Source organism: Ursus arctos, unplaced genomic scaffold (assembly GCF_023065955.2).
Source record: "Ursus arctos isolate Adak ecotype North America unplaced genomic scaffold, UrsArc2.0 scaffold_32, whole genome shotgun sequence".
NCBI classification, from domain to species: domain Eukaryota; kingdom Metazoa; phylum Chordata; class Mammalia; order Carnivora; family Ursidae; genus Ursus; species Ursus arctos.
The window spans coordinates 13,626,822-13,649,410 of record NW_026623008.1 but is presented as its reverse complement, the minus strand read 5'-3'; the positions used below and the strand labels follow the sequence as shown (position 1 = coordinate 13,649,410).

General features: G+C 58.0%; 1 protein-coding gene across 2 annotated transcripts in view; it reads left to right on the top strand.

Annotated features, from left to right (window-relative positions):
• CAPZB (capping actin protein of muscle Z-line subunit beta) overlaps positions 1–22,589 on the top strand; it is a 129,089-nt gene extending 106,500 nt beyond the window's left edge. Inside the window, exons 5-10 of one of the 2 annotated variants that reach the window (XM_026517193.4) lie at positions 4,562–4,703; positions 5,011–5,127; positions 16,896–16,961; positions 17,645–17,721; positions 18,833–18,945; positions 21,767–21,777. In XM_026517193.4, coding sequence (XP_026372978.1) covers positions 4,562–4,703; positions 5,011–5,127; positions 16,896–16,961; positions 17,645–17,721; positions 18,833–18,935 — 505 coding nt within the window. In that variant the 3' untranslated portion in view covers positions 18,936–18,945; positions 21,767–21,777. Of the gene's footprint in view, positions 1–4,561; positions 4,704–5,010; positions 5,128–16,895; positions 16,962–17,644; positions 17,722–18,832; positions 18,946–21,766 lie in introns of both variants that reach the window. The other variant, XM_044390545.3, reaches the window with a different exon arrangement.

Here is a 22,589-nt window from a genome sequence, read left to right as displayed (position 1 = left end):
TCTCTGCCGTTCCATTTGCCTTAGGAAACCTTCACCTTTGGCGCACCTGTCTGACCCCGTCGGTGGAGCCCGGACGCTTGATCTCAGGGTCGTGAGTTCAGGCCGCGCGCTGGGAGTAGAATTTATTAAAAAAAAAAAAAAATCACTTAAATAAATGAAAATATTAAAAAGAAAGAAAGAAAGAAACAGCCCTCACCCTTACTGGAAAAGTCTTGGAAGCCACTGGGACTGCATGTGGTTGAAGGGGTTTGTTCTTCAGTGAGTGAGACCAGCACAGTCTGATCGGGTCTGTCCTTCTCCCCCTGCTGGTGTTCCTGGAACTTCCCAAAGCCCCACGGCCTCATGGGTCAAGACTTCCCAGGGTGGCTTCTCCAGTCTCCCTGCAGACTGTCCCTGTGTCATCCAGCTCACAGATCATTCACCCTCTTCACTGGCTGTGGGTTTCAGGCCTAAGAAAAGCCTCTGCTCTTGTCTTTGGGCCTCTGTGTTTCAAAGTTCTCAGAGCTGCCCACTTGACCAGAGAGCTCACTGCAGGAAGTCAGGGCCTTGCCTCCTGCGCTCACACAGCAGCGTCGTGGCAGTCGTGGCAGTCGGTGCTGGGCCTCTCCTCCCTCCCTCCTCCCTTCTCCCTCCTCCCTGGATGGTTGGGGCTTTTGAAACGACCAGGCTCTGGCAGAGCCCGGGTAGGGCCGGGTCGCTTCCTCTGCAGCCTGCTCCCCGTCCGGGCCGCACTGGATCGTTCATTCCCATTGACGTGAAGGCCCAAGAGTGGGTCGCTGGCGATGGTAGAGCCACCTTATTGAAGTGGCATGTTCGCATTTAAACAGTATTAATACTATTTGACTCATTAAATATACAAAGGCCAGTTAAAGTGCTTCCATGTGTGTGCTGTTAGTTCTGGCCGGTGACTTCTCAGATGGCTTTATGTGGTTTCAGACAACATTTTAGCACATTCTTAAAATACCCACAAAAGCCTTTATGTAAAAACTCATAAATGTGAACCACATAAAAATTATTTTTTTCCTGTTTCATGTCATTATGATCAAAGTACAGTAGGTAAGAATAAATTTTCAAAAACTTGTTGAGGTCCCTCTTTAATTAATGCTTCACTCGCAGAGCAAAGCCGTAAACCATGTAATGGGGGGCTGTCTGTATGCCCCGCAGTCACCCCACCACCAACCTGCTCACCACGGTCCTGACGGCACTTGTTGGAGAGGCTGGTGTTTCTGGGAGATCCTGAACCGGCCCTTTCTGATGGCGCAGTCCTCCGCTCCCTTTGTCTCAGAGCGTCAGGTTGAGACTTGCTGCTGCCGCGGTCCCTGGAGATGCCTTTTGGTGAATGGAATGCAGGGCCCTTGTTGAATTGTGGTGGTGTTGGGGCCCTGCCTGCAGAGCCCGGGTTTGAGCACGTCCGCCTACCCCGATAAGGAACACCCCGACAACAGGAGAGGGAACAGATTCAAAGTCAGATCAACAGCGTCGCCTCCGACTCGGCTGCCATTCCTTTATTACAAGTCCGATCGACCGTCAGGATACTACCCAGTGGCATGCTACCTCGGCTATGAAAAACAATTACGGAGATCGTGGGCTCCCTGGAAAAGCGCTGAGGATTCTGTGCCAAGCACAGAGGCTGGACTCCACGCGGCACCGTGGCTGTGCCTGTCGGTACATGAAAGTTACGCATCTGGACAAAGACTGGAAGGGGATTTGGAAAAATCAGATTTATGGGAGAAGTTGATATACGGTACTGTGGGCTAATCTTTCAGTTTCCCTGTTATATTTATAACATCCTTACAATGAATTTCTTAATTTTGGAGAAGAGAAGAGCAACCCATGTAGAGGTCAGAATTAAGTTTGCATTTTGCCCTCCTCTGGCTCCAGCGTCTTGGAACTGTGGGCCTGGTCAGTGTGGCCCACAAAGGAAGTGGAGGATGCCAGGGAGAAGCTGCCTGGAGTGGGAGCTGGGCCACCGGCTGGGGCGTTGGAGTGGAAACGGTCAGTTCCACCTTATGAAACATGAATGTGGTTGTTTGATTTTCTGGAAGAAAACCAACCTAAGGGATGGGACTGAAGGGATCAACTGTAGGCTGCCTGGTCCTTTGGGGCTGGTCTCCAGGGGTTATCGTCAAGGGCTGTCAGGCCCCCGGAATCTCTCCCGGTTCCCTTCCGGGGCAGCCTGGTCCGCTTTCCCTGCTTTCCTAGCACACAGCGTGCGGGACCTTGCACCGGACCGCCACCCCTGTCCGGTCATGGGGATCAGGCCACACACTGTGGGGGGCGGAAGGGGGAGAATGACCGCTGGGCGTCAAGCCTTCACTCCTCAATGGCCAACGGAAAGAAGGGATGGCCCTTTCTTCACACCCGCACGAGAAAAGCCACGGTTTTTAGAGCTGTTTCTTCCCTCTTGATGTGGGGCTGCACTCCCTACAAGCCGACCAGAGGGGAAACCGAATGTTAGAACCCAGCTCTCTATCCCCAGCAGGACTGGGATTAGCGGGGCTGCTCTTCCCTAGGTGCTGGTGTGACTCCTAGGGAACTTGTGCGCTGAGGGAATCCCCAGAACTGAGAACAGGCCAGAGAGGCTCCCCCAGCCCCCTGATGTGAGCTCACCCCAGCATTGCAGGAGCTCTGGTCTAGAGGTGGCCAATGGTTCTCCACCTGTCCCGGGAGCATTCCAGCGTGGCCCTACAGAAAGAGGTGGGGCCGCAGGTCCTGGACCTAAGTAAGTACTTTTCTGCTCCCCCCTCCCCCCCCGCCCAGAGAGTGGGGTTATGGAGAGCGAGTTGGCATTAGAGAAGGAGCCTTCCTGAGTGGGGTGTCTGAGTGCCCATCGTTGCGGGTTTCTTGGCGGTCACCTAGGCTAGCACTGAGTTCTGTCCTGCCCCCCCTCCCCCAGTTAGGTGTGTGTGTGTGTGTGTGTGTGCGCACACGGGGTCTGTGTTGCACTTGCCTGGGGCTGGCTCCTCGGCGTCTGCTGCCTCAGCCCTGGCTGGCCCGCCCTCCCCTGCCTCCGGGGTGACCAGGGGTGTGAGGGTGGGCAGCGGTGTGAATCGCCTGGGCCAGCTTAATCACCGTGGAGCCTGCAGGGACGGAGAGGCAGGGACAGGATATGGTGGTCACGGCAGGCTGGAATCCCAGCGGGAGGGTAGCAGACCTCGTGCGCACCCTTGGGGCCCCCAGGGGCCTGCGGTGGGCTGGGGCTGTGGCACCCTACAGCTGGAGGCTGTCGTTCTCACGAGGAAAGGCTGCTTCCTTGTGCTCCAGTTGTTACACTCTGGTGTGTATCACCCACTGACTTTCGTAGCAAAGCTTTTTAGTTTGAAATGGTTTCAGATGTATGGTAAAATGACCCCCCAAAAAGTACAAAGAGTTCTTGTGTACCCTTCACCCACATTCTCTACATATTAGTGTTAACCATGTATATTTTTATTATGTAACAGCTGTACTTGAAAATTCACGGACGTGTTTATTTTTAGCACTTATTTTTGTTATTAAAACCAATGATAGTTTTTGGTCAGATTATTTAGTTTCCTGTGTTTTTGTGTCTCTCAACAGTCCTCTAAAGTAGGTATTACTGTTCCTACTTTGTAATGAAACGAAAGCCCCGTTCAGACAGTTGGTACCTGGTAGCACCTAATAAAGAGTTGGTGGGTGGGGACGTGTGGCCCCGGCTGGTGATGGGGGGCTGGGGCCCGTGCTCACACAGACACCGGCCCTCCCGGCGGGGCCCAGAGCGTGCCTGCCGCACCGTGGATGCCGAGGTTAATTGGGGTCAGAGAGGCCACAGACTGGCTGGTAAAGAACGTGCTAGGCCGCAGAGACGCGTGTTTTGCAGCGTTCCGGGGGGTCGTCGGCAGAGTTGGAGGCCCCACACGGCAGCTGGTGACCCGCCTGTGCCCCGGCAGCCCGGCTCTGCCACGCTATCGCCTTGGATCTCTTGGATTGGGGACCCTGGCCTGATTTCCTTTTCTCCTCTGGCCTTTTGTTGCATTTGTTCTTAGTTAGGAATTTTTCCATATCGACTCAGACCTGAGTAGGGAGCCCTGCCCGGAGCGCAGCTCTTTGTCTCCAGCTGGAGGGTGGCGGAGCTGCTCCAAAAGACCGATCGAAGCCCGGGCTTGGGGGGCTCGGGACCCTCCCCCTGTGAAATAGCCATCCCGAAAGGTAGGAATGCCGAACAGTGATGACTGCTCAGTAGTAATGACCCCCACTGATCATCCATTCCACGTCACACACTTTCCTGGATCCTTCCTCTGGAAGGAACCTGCAGCCCGGAGAAGTTTCGTAAGCTTGCCAAAGGCCACAGAGCTCGAGTTAGTGGCAGGGCTCACACTCCAGTTCATCTTTAGGACTCCCGAGCCCATGATCTTTCTGGGACCGCTCCCCCAACCAGCAGGTGCTCAGGACACGTGCAAGAGTCAACTCTGGAACCATCCCAGGGAGGGAGGGTCCTTCATTCCAGACACATTCAGATGAAGCTTGGCGGAAGGAACCCCTGGGCTGCTGATCTGTAATCTGACAGGCTTAACGTCTCATGGGCACGTGCGCCTGTTTCCGGCAGGTATTTTGAAGGCGGCGTCTCATCTGTCTACCTCTGGGATCTGGATCATGGCTTTGCTGGAGTGATCCTCATAAAGAAGGCTGGAGACGGATCAAAGAAGATCAAGGGCTGCTGGGATTCCATCCACGTGGTGGAAGTGCAGGTACGCCTCCCCGGCAGGTGTTTCTTGGGTGCTGGGGGGCTATGATGTGTAAACCCTGGTCACTCCTAAAAATGCCCCAGAGCCAGTTAGATAAAGATAAGTCAGGATTGCGGTGGTCACGGGCGATAAAGATCCCGTGACTGCAGATTCGGTCCCTTTAGAGACCGGCCGGGGTTTTGCAAGGTCGCGTCGTGGCCCCACATCTAAGGAAGGGACATGCGAGAATGACCCCAAGTTCGGGGGCCACGTCAGGCTCTCCGCAGCTCAGGGTCACGGCTGGGGTTCTGACCGCTGTCTCATCCCGCAGGAGAAATCCAGTGGCCGCACCGCCCACTACAAGCTGACCTCCACCGTGATGCTCTGGCTGCAGACCAACAAATCCGGCTCCGGCACCATGAACCTCGGAGGCAGCCTGACCAGACAGGTAGGGTGGCCTGTGCCAGCCCCAGACGGCGGTCCGGGGCCGGCCTCTGTGTCTGACAGGGTCTCCCCGCCGGACATGCAGAGGTTCGATCTTGGAGGTTTTATCTTTGGGTCAGGGTGTTTGCATCAAAATGCTCCTGGGACGTTTAGGACAGACTCCTGATTACGTTTAAAATGAAGGAATGTCGTTGTTGTGACTTAGATCCCCCATGAGGACCCTTGATTGCAAGTGACAGAAGTAAAACCCTGCCATTAAGCAGAAATGAAAACAAGGCAGTTCGTGTCACCGAGAGGTTCGGGCTTCATGTGGTGTGACTGGGCCTGAGACGTCAGGACTCCGGGAGCTCCACCGCAGGGCTCCCGGCAGCCTCTGGCTTACATCTTCTGGCCCCGGGCAGTCCTGGGGGAACAGCTTCTCTTTCAAAATTCGGTCTGCTCCAACCCCAGAAATGTCTCCCTGGCCTCAGTTACTTGTGTCCATCGCAGAATCATTTCCTCTTTTTTTTTTTTTTTTTTAAGGTTTTATTTGTCAGAGGGAGCAGCACGCGCATGAGCAGGGGGAACGGCAGGCAGAGGGAGAAGCAGGCTTCCCTCCCTCCCCCCGCTGCCGCCCTGAGCAGGGAGCCCAACATGGGGCTCGATCCCAGGACCCTGGGATCATGACCTGAGCAGAAAGGCAGACGCTTAGCCAGCTGAGCCACCCAGGCATCCCCGCAGAATCATTTCCTGAGGCCGAGAGGCATGAAGCGGTTTGACCAGAGTGCGAGTCATATGACTGCCGGGGTGGTATCAGTGGAAAAGGGGTCGGGTCCCTGTAGTGAAATCCACCTGCTTTCCCCAGGACTGGGAGGGGTGCCGTGGGCAGGCGCTGGGCACCGGTGGAGAGGGGCTTTGTGCAGAGAACTGACGGGCGTTATCTTGTAAGTGGGGGCGGGCGGTACGTGGAGTGACGGCAGAGCCAGGGGGTGGGCAGCAGGCTGCTGGGGGATGGTAGCCCGCGTCTCCAAAAAGGAGAGAAAAGGCCGAAATAAAAGCTGAGGACCTGGAAGAGGACGTGCCCACCTTAAGCATCTCAGCGGGTTTGCGGGCCTTCTCGCAGTGACGGGTCAGCAGCAGGCACGGGGTGGAGCCTGCTGTCCTGCTGGGCGCCGGCCCCACACAGCGCCCCGGGATCCTTCAGTGTGGGTTCGAGCAGGACGCCTTTCAAACTCCGCACACTTGTTCCCCTCGTGAAGAACAAGCTGCTTTAGTCACAGGATCTCGACGCTGGAAGAGTTGAGAGGTCACCTCCGTCTCTAGTCTGGCAGAACGAGGGGGCTCGCCTGTTCCTTTCACATCAGCCTCCAGTAAAGGTCCCAAGTAGCAGCGTCCTCCAGGTGCCCAGGATGGCTTTGGCTGGCACCCCCAGCCCCTCTCTTTCCCATGAGCCCCCGGCAGGGTAGGGATTTCTCAATTCTCATGCGGTCGGTCTTCTTTAAGGTGAGATTTTCCATCTGTCCCCACAGTTTGACTTTCATCGCTTCTCCCTGGACAGTTGTGTTGACTCTTGGTTCCATCTGTCCAGGTGTTAGCCGTCCCTTTTGGTTTAGTTACTTGCACGCTAAGTGAGATGACTCTGTGGCTTCATGTTGGCTCAAGCCCGGCTGTGGAGCCCCTAGCCGGGCTACCAGAGACTTCCTCAGATGGAGGCATCGGTCTGATAATCATGTTTCTCAGACTGCTTTTTCTTTTGGGGGACCTTGTTGGACCAGCTCTAAATCCACCATCTGCATTGGGCTTCACATTTTCAAAGAAATGCCCTTGGAGTAATCTGTGCTTGAACACCCACCTGCCCCTTCCATCCGGCTCCCTGCCTCCGTGGGACCAGGGGGCTGCAGACGTGGCCGTGGCTGCTTTCTCCTCACCCTCACCGGGGCGCACCCCCTTGCTGCGGCTGAGGCCCATCTCGTGCTGGCGGAGCCGGGGCTGGGCTCTGTTTCCCACAACTGGCCACGAACTGCCCCTCAGGCCACGTCTGCCAGCCTCCTTCCTTGGCAGCCTAAGGGCGTCTGCCTTGCTCCCTGCAGCCCCGTCCCAGGCCTTCAGCAGCACCAAACAGCTCATTGGCCATGCAGAGATCTTTGGCCCTACCCTGACCCCCCAAATTGGGATCTAAGTGTAACAGCATTTCCCAGGTAATTTCTGTACACATTGATAATCGACAGGTGCTCCTCTTTGGGGTTCTGCACCCCTCCCCCCACCCACAGCAGTTCTCTGGGCACTAGCGGGGTGTCCTACAGTTCAGCTTCCTCCGACACTGTCCGCCTGAAGATGGCATTGGATCCCACAGGTGAAGGGCTCAGTCCCACAAGACTGCCCCCTGACCCTCCCACCACGGACCTCTTCAGATGCCAGTCGTAAATCCAGGGTGTCCCCTGTGCTTCTGACTGAGTAACTGCAAATCTTCTGGGGTTCAGTTACTTTGCTAGAGTGGCTCACAGAAACTCAGGAAACCCACAGACTCCTTAGATTGCCGCTGTATGACAGAGGATGTCAAAGGGTACGAGTCAGCAGCCCAGTGAAGGGATACATCGGGTGAGGTCTTAAACAAAGGAGCTTCTGTCCTTGTGGAGTTGAGCTTGGGGCCCAGCATGGTGGCACTTGGAAGCATTCTTTGAAGCCCCCTTCTCTGCCTGGAAATCAGGGGGGGGGGGAACCTGGGCCACCAGCCCCCATTTAGGAGTGCTTTCCAAAATCACCCTGTTAACATGATCCCAGTGGTGGTGGGTAGGGACTCATGATTAACAAGACCCCACAGGCCACCTGGGTGGCTTTGAAGTGACTTCAGGAACTGAGGGCAGGGGCGCCTGGGTGGCTCAGTCATTAAGTGTCTGCCTTCGGCTCAGGGCGTGATCCCGGGGTCCTGGGATTGAGCCTCGCATCAGGCTCCTCCGCGGGGAGTCTGCTTCTTCCTCTCCCACTCCCCCTGCTTGTGTTCCCTCTCTCGCTAGCTGTCTGTCTCTCTCAAATAAATAAATAAAATCTTAAAAAACAAAAAACTGAGGGCAGGAGGCCAAATGTTACACCCAAAGATGGTCCTCTTGTGACTCAGGAGGTTCCAAGGCTTTTGGGAGCCATGAGCCAGGAACCATGCACCGAGACCAGTATACGTGAGAAAGGGGTTTTGGTCATCTGAACGAGTATGTGTACTTCTTACGAATCGGGATGTCCCAGCTCCTCCATGCCTCTCACCAGTCTTTTGCTTCATTGTTCTTAGCAGCCCATGTCCAAGGTGTCCCCTCCAGGTGTGTCTCAGGTGAGCTGGGAGCTGCTTCCCCCAGAGCAGACTTGTCTTACCTTCCACTTCAGATGCCACTTGAAGCATCTGTGTGTAGGACCCTGAGCCCCATCCCAAGGGACAGTCTTCTCCTGGTGCCAGTGCCGTGCATTGGGGTGTTTCTGTGTGAAGGGAGGAGAAAGCACAGACCCTTGAACACCTGGTGTCCCCAAAGTCCGCCTTGGCCCCGCACAGCATCCTGGAGAACGTCCGCCAGGGGGAGCCCTCCCCAGGCCAGTAGTGCCTGACCTCACTGGGGTTCCTTTTGACAGCAGACATCTTTTTATTTTTAAGATTTTATTTATTTGTCGGAGAGACAGCACATGAGTGGGGGTTGGAGCAGAGGGAGAAGCAGGCTCCCCGCTGAGCAAGGAGCCCGATGCGGGGCTCAATCCCAGGACCCTGGGATCCTGACCTGAGCCAAAGGCAGATGCTTAACCGTCTGAGCCACCCAGGTGTCCCGACCAGATATCTTTGTAAACGAGATAAAAACTCAGAATACTTGCGATACCTGTCGTATTTGGTAAAAGGAATAGATGGTGAGAAGGACGTATTTAGTGACTCAGTGGGCCTGGAGCCTAGTCACGGAAGCGTGGCGTGCCTTGGAAAGAGTGCGGAGCAGGTATTTGTCCACACACCTGGGGTGCACATCGGAGCCTTAGACTCTCTGTGCAAAGCCTTCGCTGCCTCCGCCGAGTCAGAGCGGCCCGGAGCCACCAGGGATCTTGGGAGTCCCCGTCGCTGGCCCCCCGGGCGGGGCTGTCCCCACACCTCTGGGAGCCAAGGCTGGTGATCACGGGGGCAGAGCCCATTGTTCTGCGTGGGCCTGGGCCCTTGTCCTCCAGGAGCCGCTGGCCAGGGAGGGCAGCCGAGCCCCCAGGCAGTGAGTTCTCCCACAGCTCGCCTCCCCCACAAGCTGCCGCCTGCCCCGGGCACCGGTGGAAAATCCTAAATCTGTATCCGGAGACGGCTTCCTGCACCACTTACCGCTCCCAGCTGTTTATAATTCCACTAGTTGACGGCGACCCGGACAGATATTTAATCCCCAGCCTTCCTGGTAGTTTCGGTCAGAGCCGCCAGCCCACGGACAGGGTCTGGTCCGGCTCACCGCGAGCAGCATGTCCTGCCAAGCCACGCGGGCCGGTGAGGGGCCGTCCTCAGCACACCCGGCGCGGCTGCGGGCCCGTTTGGACGGCCTGGTGCTCTTGGGCTTGGACGGGGAAATTCGTGCTTCTGTCATCCTCACAGCCGGTCACATAACTCATCTGAGGGGCATTAAAGCTTGGGCTGGTTTCCAAGGTAAGTAACTGTGCAAGCAGAGGCAGGGCGGCAGCGGGGGTGCAAGTCCCCGTTGATGAGGCACGGGTTCCGAGCACACGGGAAGTGCGGGCTGAGCTGTGTGTCCCAGAGGAGCCTCGGAGAGACGTCCGGTTGTCTCGGATGGGAGACGAAGGGTTCCAGGCAAGCTGAGCAAACCCACGATAAAGGGTGAACATGCAGGGGGGCGGGGGCGGTCCGCGTACTTAGATGTGAGCAGGGTGGGTTCCCTTTCCCACGTAACGGTGAGGAGACCGACGTTCGAGCCCTGAAGTGATTTCCTCACGATGATTTATCTAGTAGGAGGCCGAGCCAGGGTCTAAACCCAGATTTGTCTGTCTAGAAAAGTTAGGCTTCTTTCCTAGCACACTACATCTTTTTGCTTTTTGTCCGTCCCCTGTGCCTGGCATTCAGTAGTAGTAACTAAATATTTGCACGGAAATGCACGGAGCATTGAGCTCCGCGCCTAGGACCCCACCCTGTGGGCGCCTCTCCGCCTCCAGCACCAGGCCGTGTGCGCAGCGGCAGTGGGCCCAAGGCCCAGACACAGACACCCTGAGTGGGGAGCCTCGTGGAGGGGACAGGCCTCCCTGGGAGTGCAGCAGTCCCGGCCTAGGGTGCCTCCTTCATCTGGCTTTAAGGTTGATTCTTCTGTAGGAAGCAGGTTGGCCGCATGAGACACGCTTATCACCAGAGGTGGGGAGCCTTCTAAGATGTTTAGTCAGTTGAACAATCTGATTAGATCTCTGTTTTCAGAAAATGGGTCTGTGGGCTCCCGTGGAGGACATGTTGGTGGGGGGCGGGGAGCTTGTGAGAGTCCTCCAGGAGCGAGGTGACTCGAGCCAGATGGAGGCGGCCTGGGACAGCTGGAGGGGACAAGCGTGCAGCCAGGAGAGTAGTGCGTGAGCTGGAGGGGGGCAGGGCAGGAGGGGACAGGGAGGGAGACATTTTGGGGAGAGCAGGCAAGGCGTGGGTGACCCTCCACCGCGCGAGCCACGGGATCCTCTGGAGGCGGCTTCTTCATTTGAGCTCCTCCATCGAGCAGTGCGCGCAGCGACCGGACCCAGGCTCGCGCTCTCTGGAAGCTAGGCCTCACCACAGCCACACACACCGGCCCCACGTCAGCAGACACCGACCCTACAAGCCGACCTGGCCCGTGATCAGGAGCGCTCCGCCGCAGAGGCCCGCCTGGGTCCCTCCTTGGGGCATGGGCTCCGCGCTCCCTCCACTTTCCTGTTCCCCGCGCCCCATCTTGAGAAGGGCTGGGGCTCTCCCCAGGGGTCCCTCCCCAGCTCTGGAGGCCTTGCCTTCGGCTCTCTCCTCTCCCGGTGGAGGTGGCTATGAGTGCGAGTACAGGACGTGAAGAGCTTTCTTTAAATTGTTGGTAAATTTAACAGTGACCCGGGAATTGAGCCATATGTCACCACTGGTCGTGACACCCAGGCTGCAGAGGTGCCCCCGTGGGCTCAGACCAGGTGCGCCCCAGCCTGCACGCCCTCGGCACCCTCACCCATTGTCTCCCCTTTGGCCCTTTCTTCCCTCCACTCCCACCTCGCAAGGTCTCCCTTAGGGATGTCGGCCGGACGGCGAGGCAGGTAGCTGAAGTGTTTTGGCAAATCCATGCAGCTGGGGGTCTGGGGAGGAAGGGTGTGCAGCGGTCTTTGCGGGAGCTCCTCACAGCCAAATCCTACAGTCCTTCCGGGGGGCGGAGGCGGACGGAAGGTGCCCTTTGGCGGACTGCCACCTAGGCCCCAAGTGGAAGGCTGTGGAGCAAGTAACAAGTGTTGCAAGCCAAGTACCAACATGTTGAAAAGGAAGTTGCACTGAGAGGTCACTTCTCCTGCGTGACAGCTGGAGACGTGAGAAAGTGACGAGACCATAAATCTCTGGAAGGAGACCCAAGGTTTCCGATCCGGGGATGGGCCCTGCAGATGTTCGTTTGATATTTTTTTCAGATTCTAAATATTTAGAAACGAAGGTGGAATGTTTTGTCGAGTTGGGGGGATTAGGCCGGTCCTCTGCAAGCTGAGCCCTCTCCCCTCTCCCACGTAGGCGCCCCATGACAGAGCTTCACGCAGACTCCAGCAGAGCCACCTGCCCATGTGTCGTGGCAGGGAAATCCTCTTTGACTTGAGCTTGGCGCTTAGGCCAGGCGAGGGGATACGTTCTAGTGTGGGGAGGAGGCCCGCAGCCGTCTCCCGGATGTAGGGGAGTGGGGCCTGCGGCTCAGGGAGTGCTTTCTTACTGGGGGAGGCACAGCTGCAGCCCGCTCCCTGTGTGCCGGGAGGTGGCCTGCACTAGGGAGGAAGGTGGAGAGGCTTCAGCGCTGGGGCTTCTAGGGACAGGCCGGAGAGGAAGGGACTGGAGATCCGAGGGGGCCCCTGAGGGGGGACAGAGGGGGCTGAGACGGGGATGGATACTGTTCAGAATTTCCAAGCCCAATCTGGATTGTGGTTTGTCTTTGATTTTTCTGGTGGAGTATGTGCATGAATGTGAGCAAACGGAGAGGTGTCATGGAAGAAAACAATCAGAATTGTCCAGGGACGGCTGGGTGGCTCAGTCGGTTAAGCGACTGCCTTCAGCTCGGTCAGGATCCCAGGGTCCTGGGCTCCTTGTTCAGCAGGGAGCCTGCTTCTGCCTCTGCCTGCCTCTCCCCCTGCTCGTGCTCTCTCTCTCTCTCTCTCTCTGACAAATAAATAATCTTTAAAAAAAAAATTGTCCAGACATGGTTCAGTCCTGGGCTGCTCCCTTCCCAGCTGGGTGACCTGGACAGTCCACTTCCCTTCTCCGAAACTCAGCATTTTCACTGTCAAGTTAATAATGCCTATTCGGAGAAGTTGTTGTAGAGTAGAAATAAAAAACCACTTGGACTCCTGGTCTGCACTCAATAAATAATAGCTATTTCTGCTACTACCACATAACCTTATAAAGCGGGGACTTTTCCGTCTTCTAGAATATATGTCGTTTCAGGCTCCATTACAATTTCCCTAAACTGGGCAAACCGAACCTTCCTTGAGAGGCTGTCCAACTACTGTTTTCTGACTTGACAGAGGTTAAGTCCTGGCCTCCAGCCCAGCTCTTACCCGGAGCACAGGTCAGTAACCAGGAGGACAGGACCAGAGGATCCCCGGGAATGGAGCTGCCATTCTGCCAGGCCCCGTCCTGGGCATCGTGCGAGTGGAGCTCATTCAGCAGAAGGCAGCGGCTGGGAAGTAGAGGCCTAGGCAGGCCAAGACGCTCGATGAGCTCCAGAGCAGGGGCTGGCTTCCCTCAGCTGCGCCCCCCCGCCCCCGGGCTGTGCCTGTTGGAAAATGCCGCAGAGCCGCGAGAGAGACTGTACCCCCCTTCTGAGGAAGACGGCCTGCTTTCCAAACACTTGCCGTGTCCTTCCCATCTCCAGGCCACAGAGAGGAGGAGAGAGGTGCTTGGTGGGGACGGGCGGGCTGGGCTCTGACTCCAGACTTGGTTGGAACCACCTTGTGGAACATGTGCGGCCACAGCACATAAAAATGTTCTCCTCTGGCAGCCGCTTTTATAAGGATGTAATAATATACGCATTGCAAAAATAGGCCTATTTTTGGTGGGTCAGCGTTTCCAGCAAGCTGACCCTGACCAGGTGTGGAGGGAGTCAGCAGGGGTGTGGGCAAGGGGGCCGTGGAAACGTGTGTGTGTGCCAAGGCCTCGGCCTGCACCCTGGCCCATGTCTTCCTTCCCTGGTCCCTGCCAGGCCTTCCCTGGGGTTCAGATCCCCTGCCATGAGCTTAGGGACCCCTAATGCCCTCCCAGGGAGTCCGTCTCCTCCTAGAGGAGACCAGGCCTCCTCACTTTTTCCTCTACCCACCCCCACACCTACCCCAGACCTCTTCTACCTTTGGGCGATGGGCGGTTTCACCACTTCAGCTCATTGGAAGCTTAATTCTGGAGCACAAAGATGGTACCCAAGAGGTTAGATTGCTGGCGTGACTTTATTTACCCTGATGGCCCAGAGCCCTTTGCCAACAGCCTGGTCCTCACTTTGGGCAGTCAAGTGCTCATTTAAAATGGGGCCCTCGGTGGGGCGCCTGGTTGGCTGAGTCAGTTAAGCTTCCAACTCTTGATTTTGGTTCAGGTGGTGATCTCAGGGTCTTGGGATCGAGCCCCGTGTCAGGCTCTGCACTCAGCGCTGAATAGCCAGTCTGCTTAGGATTCTCTCCCTCTCCCTCTGTCCCTCCCACTTGTGTGGTGTGTGCGTGCGGGCGCGCAGTTTCTCTCTCTTTCTCTCTCTCTCTCAAATCTTTAAAAAATAAATGAAAACTAAAATGGGCCCCCTGTGAGCTCAGAGCCTCGTCGCTTCCCTGAGGTTGCCAAGAGCCTGCCCACTGCACTGAGCTGGGGAGGCGGGAGACTGCTCGTTGGGGGAGGACAGGATTCGTCTGGGTCAGACCCCCCCCCCCCCCAGGCTTCTCCCTGCCCGGGAGAGCGGCTTCTCTGAGCTGCCGTCCGTCTGGGCACGGGAACCATTTCCACATGGGGGGAAGAGCACCCAGTCCAAGTGTGTTGGTGTGCTCCCAGCTTTTCTCCAGCTCGCGCACGCTCTGGCCGCCTTGCAAGGGCAGATGTTCCAGCTGATACTGTGGGACGGCTCCAGGCAGGGTATTTAGGAAACCTAAAGTGGGATGTGAGGGTGATCTGGCTGCGACGTCTGTCACCCCATTGATCGCCAGGGTTGATGCGGCTGATCTGGCTGGCTAGGCGGGTGTCCCCTTCCTCCCTCACGGCTCCATGTGCGTCCCTCCCGAAGCTGCGCGCTTGGTCGAAGAGGACGACCTTCCCCGATAGAGGAGGACCGTTCTTCGGTCGAGGGTCTACGAGTAGCTGCGCCCCCTGCTAGAACCCCCAACAAGCTCTCGAGGAAACCCGAAATGGTGGGGACTAGCTGTCACTGCTGAGTTCAGGAGCACTCTCGCTGCTGTTTTGTAGGGACCCGCGTAGTCTCTGAGGATCAAGACTCCCCAGGATCACTGGCCCAAGGGTGTGGGGGGCAGGGCACATACCCCATTCTTGCCCATTTTTTGGGGTCAGGATGTTCAGACCTTTCAAGCTCTCCCCATGGGCCTCTTCAAACCCGGCACCTAAACCGAATCCAGCCCTGCAGATGTGGCTGGGCCCGGCGGAGCAGAGGGGCCAGTACCCTCCTGAGTATCGGAGCCCCGCCGTGGCCACACCATCGTGGGATGGGGCCGGGAACGCTGCCCCGACCGGGCACTGGGCACCGGAGCTGCCCGTGACGTTGTGTGAATGCCTGTGGCTGGACGCCACGTTCTCTTCAAGCTTGAGATCCTCTCAGAACCGTCCGTGTCTTGGTTCCCGTTTTGTGCCCGGTGAGATTTGTGTTTGAGTCCGAGAGGGTGATTCGTGCTTGCCCCAGCCAGCTGAGGCGGGAAGAGCACGTGTGCTGTGATCTGAGCAGATGACATCCTTGAGCTGCCGTCCCTGGGTTGAAAACAGAGTTCTCCTAGAGACTAAGTAGAACGGGTGACTCTGCCCTTGGCCGTGCTCCGCGGCACCCACGTTCCTGGGCTCTGATCGTTGGGACCCTCGCTGCGGTCATGACACCAGGATGCCGACAAGGCTCACGGCTGTGCCTCCTTGAAGTCCCGCACAGGCAGGCTGGCTCGGGGCCAGGAAGGAAGCCTGCAGGCCAAAGAGGGCGCTCCAGGAACCCGGCATCCCAGCCATGGCCGCGGGGCACTAGGTGGGAACCTGCCCGCGTGGTCCCCTGGCAGAGTTCTCTGCTCCCCATCAGAGTAGGACGCTAGGGGTTCCAGCAGAACTTGTTCACGATGAGCCCCTGTGGCTTCCTAGATTAGAGATGGCTGGTTTTAGATGTGCCAACAGATGAGTGTAAACAGTCCCATCAAAACTTGTGCGGCTCACTGTCAGACCCGTGTTTCATTTCCGACTCTCATCTTCCTTGTTTCGTGAAAGTGGGGTCAGCCTCTGTCTTCCTCGGGCATTCCGGCACGTCCTGAGCACACGGCCACTTCTCAGGGATGGCTGACTGCTGCACGGAGTCAGACTTGTCCGACCCTGAGAGCCTGTTATTGAAAGTGGCTTGGGTTTCTCCTGCCATCTGCTCGCCCCTGTGGGGCCTCATCTCTCTCTTTACTGGGTCTTTTCTACCGTTCGTGGCCTGACGACCATTCTCCCTGATAGAGAAGTCAAGATCGGTGAGAAGCAGCAGCAAAGCCTTTGACCTCTGAGCCACCGCCATGCTCCCCGGGCAGTCGCCCTGAAGCCCGTTCACCTACTGCCTCGCCCGTGCTTTCTCGACGCGTCTCGAGTCCTCAGCTCTGGCTGTCTCGATACTACCGTTCCTAGCTTTCTGTCCTGTCTTCGTGAGGACCCGTTTCAGCGTCCGTGCTTTATTTCAGCGGCAGTTCCGTTCCCTGGCAGCGGGCACTTGTGCGCTCACCGCTGTCCCGGGCACCCCGCAAGGTGTGGACAGGGGAACCCCTCCTTAAGGAATCGACCATCTCGTGGGGGAAATAAGCCTGATGCAGAGGGAGAGGTGGGGGGGGGTCCGTATCTCCTGCATAAGGGCGCAGGTCAGGAATCCTGTCCCTCTCCCTCCCCCCACCCGCTGCTTCTTTTTAATACTTTCAGTAAAACTTTATCAGAATTTTAATAGTTACGATTCTTGGGTTAGACGGGCCCTGCCCGAGGCTCGGATTGTTGGGTCCCACCTGCTCCAAAACCCCACTTGGTCACAGTGTAGGAATCTGGGTTCAGTTTCTCCTGTTCAGGGTGTCCCCGGCCGGGCGGCCAGCCCCGCAGGCTGTGCAGTCAGAAGGCTCCGGCCCAGGCTCTGCCCTGACAGCCTGTGCCACCGGCAGCGAGGCGCCTCCTACCGACCCTCAGTCCCGTCTCTCGGGGCCTCTGGGCCTCTGCTGGCCGAGCTGTGGAGGCCCTAAAGCTGCAGTCCCTGCGTGCGTGGGTTTCGCTGCTGGACAGGCGGCCTTGTACCACCCGCAGCTGGCTGCGCAGCGGGCAGCGGGAGCCACAGGCCGTTCGCACCCCACAGTGCTGGGGGCAGAGGCTGCCGGTCGCAGGGAGTGCCCGGCCCACTGATGTGGAGGAATGTTCTTATCTTGCAGATGGAGAAAGATGAGACCGTGAGTGACTGCTCCCCGCACATAGCCAATATCGGGCGCCTGGTAGAGGTAAGTGGGCCTCTGGGCTCGGGGTCGCTCCCACAGCCTGTGCGGTCCTGTCCCTGAGGCCTGGGTGCGGCCTGCTGGCCTTCTCCCCGGCTGCTTCCAGCCCCCTGGCAGCCAGCAGCACCATCATCGCTTTTGTCGTGTTTCTTGGGTTTTGTCCTGGGCACGTGCTCTGAGCCTCCTGATGGGAATACAAGCAGGGCTCAGCTCCCAGGCCACCCCATCTCTCGCCCCCCCCAATGCGTGCTCCCGGAAGCCTGCTCCCCCAGCCCACAGAGTGCCAGCAGAGGCCTAAGCTCAGAAAGGAAGCACCCCCACAAGGCCATGGGCTCAGGTTGCAGCTGCCTCTGCCTTCCCTTGGCCCCAGTCTCTGGAAGAAGGGGTGGTGCTCTCCGGCTTCAGAGAATTGTGCCCAAAATTGGTGGGGGGGACTGCAGGGTGGTGATGTGGTTTAGACCGGCTCCTATCATGGTCAGTATTGGCCGCCAGTCCCTGAGTATTGGCTTGTGGGTGCCTGAAGCCTGGGAAGTGCTCAGAATGCAAATTGTAGGGGGGGGGGTGTCTCCTCTTTGCGAGGTCCTGCGCCTCCCCCCTGTGGTCACCGCAGGGACTGCAGGGGTGGGATGCAGGAGGGTGTGGGCCTTGGGCCTCCTCTGCCATCCCATCTGACTGACCTCCCTTCCCAGGACATGGAAAATAAAATCAGAAGTACGCTGAATGAGATCTACTTTGGAAAAACAAAGGACATCGTCAATGGGCTGAGGTAACGTACCCCAAAGCATAAGCTTTGGAACCAAAAGATGCGGATTTGAATCCTAGGTGTGCGGCGGGATAGTTACAAGGCACTGGGCCTCAGGTTCCTCATTGGTGCGACCGGCTAGAGTACCCCCCTCATGGCATTGTCAGTGCAGATTCGGGAAGGTCAGACACCTCGTACGTAGACGCTGGTTGCTCCCTTGCTGTTTTTGTTTCCTGGGGGACGCTCACTTGGACAGCCATCGGTGCCCTCGTTCCTGCAGCCCCCGGCTACTCTGATGGGCCTCCAGGGCTCTGGTGGCCATGGCCATGGTCCCCAGCTGCCACTCCCCACCCATCTCGTGCCCGCGGTTCATTGGCCCAAATGAAGGCTGAGAAGGGCTCTCTGGGTCTTCAAAGTCCACGGGGGACAGAGCAGGAGGCCAGAGCCCCTTTGGGGGAGGCAGGAGAGGCATCTGTGGGATGAGCAGTGGCCATGAAAGCGAAGGGCTCATGCAGGTGCCACCCACCTGGGCTGTGCGACCTCTGGCCAAGGGCTCCTCTCCATGGCCCTCATCCAGTCCTGGAGGCAGGCCGGCTGCACGGGTCAGATGGGATAGCGTCCGCCCAACCACTGGGTGAGGCCAAGGTCTGGTGCTCCACCCTCAGCCTCCAGGCCCTGAGCCCCCGTTCCATGTGTCAGTGTCTCCTTTTGGGCCAAAAGCAGAGGCAGGGAGCCTCTCCGGGGCAGCGGGGGGGGCTGCCCTGACTTGTGAATTCCCCCAGGAGACGGATTTCTAGTCTCCTCCTCATTACAGTTTAAAATAGCAAGAAGCCCCCTCTGGATCTCCATCTTTCCAGTTTCCTGCCCGCCCGTGGGGAGCTCGGTCTGGCCCCTGGTGGGTTTTAGTCCCCCCGCTCTGGCAACCTCGCTATCCTCTGGTCACTTGGGGCCAGTGCACCGGCCTCTGCACACTCCCCGCAGGGGGGCAGTGGTCATGAGAACCTCCAGCATCCAGCTCCGCAGCTCCCTGCCGTGAAGACACTGCCGTCCCTGCATCTCTGGCGGCCACCCGCTCCTAGGTGTGTGTCGTCGCCCCCCTCCCCCCGCTGCACTCATCTCTGACCACTCTCTGTAGATCTGTTGACGTAATCCCCGACCACCCCAAGTTTCAGCAGCTGCAGAGGGAGCTTTCCCAGGTGCTGACCCAGCGCCAGACCCACATCCGGCCTGAGAACTAAGCCAACGCAGGTACCCTGCCTGAGAGGCGTGGCACCCTCCCCGCTAAACAGGACTCACCACCCCGCCGCTGGCCCCGGACCGGCTGCGGCCACGCGGTCCTTTAAACCACCACTAACCCCCGTGTGTCGGCTCACGGCCGTGGGCGGCCACGTTAACGTGTCGACTCGGCCCTGTATAACACAGACCCGTGTCACGTGTGTGCTGTGCGTGTCTTGCACTCCTGGCAGGGCTGGGTGTGGGGCAGAGGGGGGGTTTGGCTCTGGCTCTGGAAGAAGCCCGGTCTGGGGATTCACTCTGCCTCTCCAGCAGAAGCCGCTGGTCAGCACCGCTTGGAGCGGCCGCGGCGTAGGGCTGTGTGCCCGGCCTTCCACGTGGCCACTGCCTCCGGGCAGCCTCTCCGAGTCCGCGGCCTGTCAGCCGGGGCCTCGGACTTCCCCACCCAGCATCCCAGAGGCCACAGGAGCCTTCTCAGTGGGAGATGGACTGTTGGGGAAAAGGACTGTTCAAAGTGACTTTTGAAAGGGGCGTATCCCCGAGCCCGAGGGTAGAGCACAGAGTGGGGCTGAAATCCCCCCGGCCGGGCTTGCTGCATCCCCGCCCCCAGCGGCTGCTGCTAGAGCTGCTTGGACCCGCATAACCTTCTGTCCCTAACACGCTGCAGCCGTCCTCTTAACCGCCTCACGCTGATGGAAGGGAAATAGTCTTGCTTGTTGAGAACAGCCGAGAACCACGACGTGAGCTTGCACAGACAGAGGCGTATGAAAGCTGTCGGCATCCCGGGAGGGGAGGGAAGCTGTTTTTGATCGAAGGTGCTTGGAAAGCCAGCAGGGCAGGGCTGTAGAGCCCAGGGCTAAGGGATTTATGCCGAGGCCCAGGGACTGGCCCCTTGGGGGCCTCACCCAGAAGAGGCTCAGCAGGATTTCCGGGGTGGGGGGCATTTATGGAACCAGGTGGCTGGTTTACTCTACATTCATGGTACTTCACGTCCATCTGGCCTCACGTCAGGACCATCACTTTCCCATCACAGCAAAAGAAAACCTCCTTTTTAAGGCAGCCACAATAGTGCAGTTTTTTTCCCAGCCCCTCCGCTTTTATGGGAGTGGGGGTTCTGAAGTCTTCCAGATCCCTGTCCTCGGTCAGTCCCGTGGCCACCACTGGAGGCATTCCGGCATAAGCACCCCCTGCAGCCGTGGGCAGCTGGCACTCCAGGGGTCCGGGACACGTCCTCCCTCCCGCACGGAGTTAGCACTTCGGGCACTGGTCTGACGTGGCTTGGCAGTGGCCTTTCCAAGCTCTGTTCCCTAAATGAGTGTCTCGGTCCTTATACCTCCAAGCCATTCTATCGTCTCTTACCTGATTCTCACTGTGGTTCTAACTCTGGACCTTTGTCCCTTGTGGGGGTTGAGGGCCGGGCACAGCTGTGCTCAGCTCCTCCTTCCCGGAAGAGCCAGCTTCCACGCGGGCGGGAGAGCTGTGCGAGCTGCCTCTTCTTTCCACCGGGGGCTTTTCCAGAAGCACGTGGTAAACTGGCGAAGAAGCGAAGCCAAGGGCTTCAGGGCTGGTGCTGACCCTTCCTTTGGCCACCGCAGAGCCGGGGCCATCCAGGGCAGGTGTTCAGAAATGTTCAGAAAGGATGGCACTCGTTGGGAGGGTTTCTAGTGGCACAGGGATGGTCTTGTCTGCACCCCCCTCAGCGCTGGGAGGCCACTTCCCATGAGTTTTCTGGGATTCCGTAACCAGAACTCAACGTGGGATGTTCTTTTTCTCCTGGCTACTGCTTCATGTTACTTTCCCCATTTGGGGAAGTTGAGGATTATTTTTTGGCCCTTCCTTCCCATCCTCCTTCACGGCCGATGCGCATGGAGCTTGGGGTTCCCATGGGGCCTGGTGTCCACAGCTTTCCCGCCAGGCAGCCTTCGCCCCTTCTGTCCGCTGCTTCAGAGCTGTTGGAAAGTTCATGAGTCGTTTAGTAAGTCCTTGGTTGGTCGACATAATGGGTCAGTTGGACAGTGACCGTTCAGGCCATCGTCAGGGGTCATTTCCCTGAGCCTCCGCGTCCTTGTCTGTGAAGTGGGGACACCAGGAAGAGCCCCTCCGGGGTGCTGTGGGAGGGAAGGAGGAATGTGCGGGAAGCAGTCCGTAAGGCCCCGTGCACAAGCATGCGCGTCCGCGTGTCCCCGCAAATCCTGGGCCTCCGATCTCAGTCCCAGACTGCCTCTCGTAATCCAGGCCCAGGGATTTTCTCGGCCAAGTTCGCGGCTGATGGTGCCGCACGGCTGGAGGCTGAAAGCGCCTGCTGTTCAGGCGCCGCCCCGGCCGTGACCCCAGTCCGCTCCGCTGTCCGCAGGTTCGCCGAGTGGGCTGCCTCTGCACCCTGCGCTTGGGGGTGAGCAGCGGGTGCTTCTGCTGGGCAGGGGTGTGGTGAGAGGGAACTTGATAGCAGGATCTCTGAAGCCCAGAGGGTATTCGCTGCATTGCCCTCGGAAGCCCAGAGGCCACCTTGTGCTTCGGGCTGACCTTGGGACGTGTCCCAGAGGAGTGGATTAGGGTTCTGGTGGCTCCAGCCAGGCCCCCCACCCCCAGCCCGGTGCAGAGGTGAGCGCCTGTCCGGGTGGGCTGTGTGCCCGCCGGTGGTGCCCGGCGAGCGGCCGAGGGTGCAGATCTCGGGCGCTTGGCCCTCGGCGCCTCTCCGACGCCGCTCGCGATGGCGTCCGCCCGTCACCCAGGGAGGCGGCGGGAGCCAGCCGCGCACCAGCGCCGCAGCGCCCCGGGCCTCGCCGCTGCCCCCTGCCCGCTTCGCGCACCGATGAGCTCTTTTCCTCCCTGGCAGGTCTGTGCAGACTTTCGCAGACAAATCAAAGCAGGAAGCTCTTAAGAACGACCTGGTGGAGGCCTTGAAGAGAAAGCAGCAGTGTTAGAGCTCGGCTCCGCGCTACCTGGGCACGCCACGCGCTCCTTAGATCCCTTTCTTAGAGAACTCGTCTTCTGCTCCCCTCCCTCGCCCCCCCACCAGGTCACGTAACACCGGCTTCGCCGAGCGCACAGCGCCATCTCCCTAAGAATAAAGCCCAGTAAACACCCTCCGTCTCTGAGGCCTCCTTCCCACCACGTTTTGCTATCAAAACGCCCCATATTTCCACAGAGACCGTGTGTTTTCGTTTGCCCCAACCTCCCCGTCTGCCCCCCCCCATTTATAGGCATAAAATACAGTCCGCCTCCCCTTCCTTCCCACCTTTTTGTTACATTGGTGTAAAAAATGTAAAACAAAAAAATTTTATGAACTAACTGTGGTGTGTGAAAGAGAGAAGAAAAACTGGAAATCTGATTCCACGTGTGTTTGGGAGTTGCTTGGGGTTGGGGCTGGGGGGACAGGGGACAGCTCCGGGAGAAAGGGGGTGGCCCTCCGCGTTGTCCTGCACAGACTGAACCCTGTCCCACGGAGACCACGGGGTGGGGGTGCGGGGGTGGGGCCTGCCGACCGTCTGCTCTTCTGGCCAGGTGCTTTTCTGTCAATTTTTATGGAATGCGAAAGGAGTTTTTTGTTTTATTTTGTTTTTTTGTAAAGCTTAAAAAAAATCTACATCTTATACTTGAGCTTCCATACTTAAAAAAAAAAAAAGAAAAAAAAATAAATAAACAGAAACTGGGACGCA